General features: G+C 42.1%; 1 protein-coding gene and 1 long non-coding RNA gene across 2 annotated transcripts in view; one reads left to right on the top strand and one right to left on the bottom strand.

The window, feature by feature from the left end:
• The window catches only part of si:ch211-202f5.2 (uncharacterized protein LOC795181 homolog), a 7,871-nt gene extending 4,851 nt beyond the window's left edge, over positions 1–3,020 (top strand). The window contains exon 3 of the mRNA XM_024261176.2: positions 2,512–3,020. Within this exon, the coding sequence (XP_024116944.1) occupies positions 2,512–2,832 (321 nt within the window). The 3' untranslated portion in view covers positions 2,833–3,020. The remainder of the gene's footprint in view (positions 1–2,511) is intronic.
• A 1,086-nt stretch (positions 3,021–4,106) lies between these two features.
• LOC112138596 overlaps positions 4,107–6,586 on the bottom strand; it is a 7,112-nt gene continuing 4,632 nt past the window's right edge. The window contains exon 2 of the long non-coding RNA XR_002917818.2: positions 4,107–5,213. This is a non-coding gene — a long non-coding RNA (uncharacterized LOC112138596). The remainder of the gene's footprint in view (positions 5,214–6,586) is intronic.

Here is a 6,586-nt window from a genome sequence, read left to right as displayed (position 1 = left end):
GGGAAGTCTGGGCATCTTTGCTTAGACTGCTGCCCCCGCGACCCGGTCCCGGATGAAGCGGAGGAAGATGGATGGATGGATGGATAGTCTCTTTCAAACATCCATAGATCCTTCTCAAGTCACATGACAAAATGACATCAGATCCCCAAAGGAACATGACCAAAAGCATTGAGGGACTGTTCTGTCTTCTCCACAGAGAGTTCTGGGAACACTGTCCTTGGTTTTTCCCATCCTACCTTATTCAAACAGCATTTGATGGCTGTCATTATCCGGCTTCTGCAGAACTTGATGATGTGGTAAATAGGGGGCGACGTGGGAAACCTGCAGAACAGGGTTTTCTGAGGAGTAGGGTTGGGAAACTTAGAGCACTTCCAGTAAGATTTCTCTCTTTCCAACAAGCTCATGTTGATAAACACTGTAGGACAGGGTGACTCCAGCTCTCAAGGACCGGGATCCTGCTGTTTTTTGAGAAATCCTGCCTTATCTGCTGCTGATTACCTGGTCAGGTGTGTTTAGCCAATAAAGGGCTACTTTAGGAAAGCTGTAGTTGTAGTAAAGCTATAGTTTACTTTTTCATGGTCAACATGGAAAAACACACCGAGTATCAAAGAACCTGAACAACAATCTCATCAAATTCAGGCAGTAGACTGGGCAAAGTTCAGACTCGTCTGGGGCTGAAAAATGTCTCCTTCTTTTTTATGGACTTTATCAGCATGAATACTGTATTAATTTAATGTTTTCTAAGATTCGTGTGTTCTATTGACATGATCAGTGACTGTAAAGGATTATATCCATTATCAGAAATTAACCTTGTGTCGTCCATTTCCAGTCATCGACACCTCGAAGGGCATCATCGGCTTATACTATGGTCCCGTATGAAAAAAATAATGAATCTCATCCTCTAAACTGTTCAATTCAAATTCTTTATTTGTCTTCTCTCTTTCTCTTCCGCTCCATCCCAGTCTTTAGAATGATCAACTTCACTAAAGAGGTTAATGAAAACTACAAAATCTCTCTTTTTTTGCTTTTGTTTATCTGAGTTTCTGTTGCTCTGGTTACCAACTGATGTTTAGGCCAGCACAGTAATATAGTAGCCCACATTTGTCTCTGTGGCCTGTGTTCTATGAATCCTTCCTACCTACATCTACTGCACACGCTCAAACCAAAATTATGTCATATTTTTCTGTTTGGACGGACTGCCTGTAAATTTGTGCTCTCTTTTTAGTGCTGTGGTTACTCTGTGGTTTTTGTGTCTTAAGGTTACATTTAATTGTATCTTAATGCAGCTAATGTAATGCTACACTTGTCAACCTAGCTCTGGACATTTAGGCGAGCAAACTACTTCACTTCTGAAACTTGTAAATAGTTTCACACCGCTCCATAACTCTGCGATAGATCTGTGCCGACACAGCCTCTCGGTCTGCGTGTTGAACAATTCAACATCTTCCAACCGAACGCCGTGGCGTGGAATGTGAATTAAACCTTGGCTGAGCAGTTTATTCCTGAATAAATTCATATTCCGTACCGCTTTTGCAGCATTTGGATCTCGCACATTTTGAAATGTTCCCCATGCAGACAGAGGGGCTATAGACGTATGTTTAGGTGACTGATATCTTTATAACATATTTATCGATTTTATTTGAGTTACTTCAAAAATAAAACTGTGAACTCAATTTAGGACAGAGATGAGTTTAATACTTGAAAAATCTGAAATAAAATACAAATACTTTGTCAAGATTTAGGACTGTGGCCTTTTTTTCCAGGGCCAGTCACTAAATGTACACGTTTTCAAGGACATTTGTGAATTTATAGATACTATACATGATTAATGTTTGATAAACTGCATAAAATCTTTTTTTTAACTGTTTTAAATTGACCCTTTCTAAATCCTTATCCATTATTGACCCATATATTTTGAAATACTTCATTCCTCAGTTTACGTCCCGTGTGATCTGCCCTCCACGTACTCCACTAATGTGTGATAACAAGCGCTAGTCAGGCTTGATCTCTGACATAACACAGAATAACTGTGGTTGTACACAGACATCAAGACACTGGAGGGATGTAAGAGGGTTATCTCAAATATAATGTTCATACAAGTTAACCGGTAAACTTTTATCTTTTTAGATTTGAGAACACAGTTATAGGTCAAAAAGGAAATTAACACAATTAAAAAACTCGCTAATTTGTGTGTAATTAATGAATCACGATCAACGAGATGATTTGACCCTCCTTTCATTGATCTTTAAAAAAACAAAATCAGAAACCGAATTTTCCAGCTACTCGTAGGAATGAGACAGAAACAAGCATCAGCGTAGATGAAGTGTAGTCTGCTGGCTCCGCCCACTGTAAGTCTGTGGTGTTACTGTGTGTACTTGCTGACATACACAGCTCACTAACTCATTTTTGGATGTGGACTTGTGCATGATGCAATTAAATCATCCTAAGCAGGGATGTGGCTTTGCTGAGAGGACCGAACGGCTAACGTGAACTGCTCTCCCTCCCCTCTAGGTGTGGATCCCCTGTCCTCAGTGTCGACAAAACACACCTCGACCCAGAGGAGGAGCAGCAGGTCTGGACTTGGACTTGACGTCCTTTCTGGGGGTCAAAAGCCAGCAGGCCTGCTCCTCCTGGAACCCCAGTGGCAGAGAGAGGAGGCCTTCAGGAGACATGCTGGCTAACGGCAAGCTGTGGCTGGGGACGGAGGAGACGGATCACAGGAGGTCGCACGGAGGTCTGGCTGAGCCTCGCTTCCATCGCTATGGCAACTGCTGCCCACCTCTGCCCTGTTGGCAATGCTGCTGGTTCTGCTGCACGTGGAGAGGCAACTGAGTCTTGATTTTGATGGAACAATCTTACAAAGTCACAAACCAGAAATAAAAAACTACTGAACTGCTGATTGTGCTCCTTGTCTGTGATTTATCCATGTTTCCATCTGTGAAACAATAATCGCTTCTCCTCCTCTGACCTTACCACCTCCATCCTGATCCACCGCCATCCTGATCTTCCTCATCCTGATCTATCTCATCTTGATCTACCTCAGCCTGATCTTCCATTGATCTGATCACTGACTCCCCGACCTCAAGCAGCTCTTTTGGGTCCAGGTACATTCAACGGTCCCATACCTGCTCAGCCTCCTCCTGATTGGTTCTCTGTTAGCTCCTCATCTTCCTTTACCTGTCCCTTATCCCACCTCAGATCCAGGGGTGGAGCTTAGTTACTCTGCTCCCAAACTTTGGAATCAGGAATAACATTTTCTGTCTGTTTAAACTGGCCTTTTCCTCAGAACGGATTTTCTGTCATTTGAACTATTTCTCCTTTATTTTACACATGACCGTTTATGTATATCAATAATGTTTATTTTTAAAGTTTTAAAGTTATTTTTGTCAGTCTTAGTTCATGTTTGTTACTGATGTTGATGTGGAATCAGACAAATGACTGGGAAGGGTTTGGCTCAGATAAAGACAGTAAATCAATTTATGCTGCTTCTACCCACGGAGAGTATATCATCTTGACCCCGCCCCCCCTGGCATTCCAAACAGGAAGTGGTTCCAAGAAGCCAGAACCCCATAGACTTCTATAGAGAATAACCAGCTGTAATCATTCATTCTATTGGTCAGAATAAATATTCTGGATCTGATTCCTTCTTGATAATCCTCATTTTACTCATATTCATCATCACAAATTATTCAAGTTATAAACTGACCAATCGGAGGACTCAGTAAAAGCAGGTCGTGCCCGCTGGCCCCACCTCCACTTCCGCTTTCAGTGGAAGGGGTGTGGCATTCCAACAAGCTCACTCCTGATTGGTGACAGTAGCTTCCGTAGAAACATGACTCAGACCGACTCGGGCCAATCGCCTTTGTGTGGCTCCGACATGATGTCAGTATGGTGGAAAAATGGCAGCTGAATTGGTTTCATGTGGCTGGAGCCGGAGGTAAGACCTTTCCTATGGGTGATATCACACTTGCACTGTCCATCTTTGTTAACAGTCTATGAGCCCCCCAGTGTTATGGTCATGGGGGCGGGGAAGTTGGGGCTTTGGGTATTCTGAGATTGAAATCAGAAACTGGGTCAGAATAGAAGCTGAATGGGTTGAGGCGACAAACAGGAACAATCACTTTATTGAACAGCTTCCCTGATTGGTTTTCACGATCTGAAGAATTTACACTCAAAGTCCTTCAGCAAAATTTTCAGAATTTAAACATTAATGAAATTTCCTTCATCCAGTAAAACTGAAAAAAAGACCAGAAGAAAGTTTACAACAAAAATCCAACATTAGAGTCCATCAAACACAAGCACTTCATAGCAGAACCGGGTCAGAACTTCTGTATTTCTGCACTGGGTCCAGATCTGAGCAGAGAAACCTGAACAAACGAGAGTATTTCACAACCAGAGGGACGACAGTCCTCAGTGTGTCCTCAACATGTCACTCAGCTGTTGTCATGGCAACAGCTGTGCCAAGAAGCTTCGCCATTTGTGTCTGAAGCTGTCATTGATCTGTAAGGACATACCAGAGGACACAGGATCAATGAGGTCCATTCTCCAGGTTCTGCAGGTCTGAAGGTTTGTAGCTGAATGTGTGAAGAGGACAGATCTCTGCAGAGGTCAGAGAGGTCAGGGGTTCAGGGGAACATGGCTGTGTTCACCTTGAAGAATTTTACTTTAAAACAGAGTTATTTGACTGGACTTTTCAGTCCAGAACTCGTCTCAGGTGAGCCGTGCCGTTGGACTCCGCCTCCGTCACGACCATGCTCTGGTCAAGGTGATTGCAGACACAAAGTGGTCTCCTGCTGTAGCTTCCTCCTCTCACTGTTGTTCCCTTCTGGCTTTTAAACTCTTTTTTCTGTGGAAAAGTTACAGATCTGGTCCAGTCACTGCACTCTGGCCATGGTGATGTCACTTCCTCCTCCTGCAGCGGTAGCAGCAGGCGCGACAGCCCCCTCTCTCCTCGTCCACACCCCCATCCTCCTTCACCATATATGACTCCTGGTGGGCGGAGCTTGAAACTGTGTAAGATTTCTCATTGCTGCTGAGAGCCATTGGATTTACTATTACTGTACTGCCCTCATCAGAGGGGCGGAGCTTTGCCCTTGGGATGGTCACCTGACCATATGGATTATCCAGAGAGACATTGATGTTGGATGACATTGTGGAGGGCGGAGCAGAATCCAGTCAGCGAGCCAACCAACCAACCAGAGCGGGCGGTGAACCTGTGACGAGACCAGAGAGTTTAGAGATGGAGAACTTTAGATCTTTAGAGATCTTTAGAGAACTTTAGAGAACTTTAGATCTTTAGAGAACTTTAGAGAACGTTAGATCTCTAGAGATCTTTGGAGAACTTTAGATCTTTAGAGATCTTTGGAGAACTTTAGAGAACTTTAGATCTTTAGAGATCTTTGGAGAACTTTATAGAACTTTAGATCTTTAGAGATCTTTGGAAACTTTAGATCTTTAGAGATCTTTAGAGAACTTTAGAGAACTTTAGATCTTTGGAGATCTTTGGAAACTTTAGATCTTTAGAGATCTTTAGAGAACTTTAGATCTTTAGAGAACTTTAGATCTTTAGAGAACTTTAGAGAACTTTAGAGAACGTTAGATCTCTAGAGATCTTTGGAGAACTTTAGATCTTTAGAGATCTTTGGAGAACTTTAGAAAACTTTAGATCTTTAGAAATCTTTGCAAATTTAGATCTTCAGAGATCTTTAGAGAACTTTAGATCTTTAAAGAACTTTAGATCTTTAGAGATCTTTGGAGAACTTTAGATCTTTAGAGAACTTTAGATCTTTAGAAAACTTTAGAGAACTTTAGATCTTTAGAAAACTTTAGAGAACTTTAGATCTTTAGAAAACTTTAGAGAACTTTAGATCTTTAGAGATCTTTGGAGAACTTTAGATCTTTAGAGATCTTTGGAGAACTTTAGATCTTTAGAGAACTTTGGAGAACTTTAGATCTTTAGAGATCTTTGGAGAACTTTAGATCTTTAGAGATCTTTAGATCTTTAGAGAACTTTAGAGAACTTTAGATCTTTAGAGATCTTTGGAGAAATTTAGATCTTTAGAGATCTTTAGAGATCTTTAGAGAACTTTAGATCTTTAGAGAACTTTAGAGAACTTTAGAGAACTTTAGATCTTTAGAGAACTTTGGAGGACTATACATCTTTAGAGATCTTTGGAGAACTTTAGATCTTTAGAAAACTTTAGATCTTTAGAGATCTTTAGATATCTTTGGAGAACTTTAGATCTTTAGAGAACTTTAGAGAACTTTAGATCTTTAGAGATCTTTGGAGAACTTTAGATCTTTAGATCTAGATGCTGCAAAGAGAAGAGAAGCCACAGACAGAAGAGATGCTGCAGACGCCGCAGACAAAAGAGATGCGGCAGACGCCGCAGACAGAAGAGACGCTGCAGACAGAAAAGACGCCGCAGACAGAAGAGACCCTGCAGACAGGAGAGACGCCGCAGACGCCACAGACAGAAGAGACCCTGCAGACAGGAGAGATGCCACAGACAGATACGGCAGACAGAAGAGACGCCGCAGACAAAAGAGACGCCGCAGACAGGAGAGACTCTGCAGATAACGCAGA

The sequence above is a fragment of the Oryzias melastigma genome, unplaced genomic scaffold (assembly GCF_002922805.2).
Source record: "Oryzias melastigma strain HK-1 unplaced genomic scaffold, ASM292280v2 sc00318, whole genome shotgun sequence".
In the NCBI taxonomy this organism is placed as follows: Eukaryota; Metazoa; Chordata; class Actinopteri; order Beloniformes; family Adrianichthyidae; genus Oryzias; species Oryzias melastigma.
The sequence above is the reverse complement of the archived record's forward strand: the minus strand, read 5'-3'. Positions and strand labels throughout refer to the sequence as shown.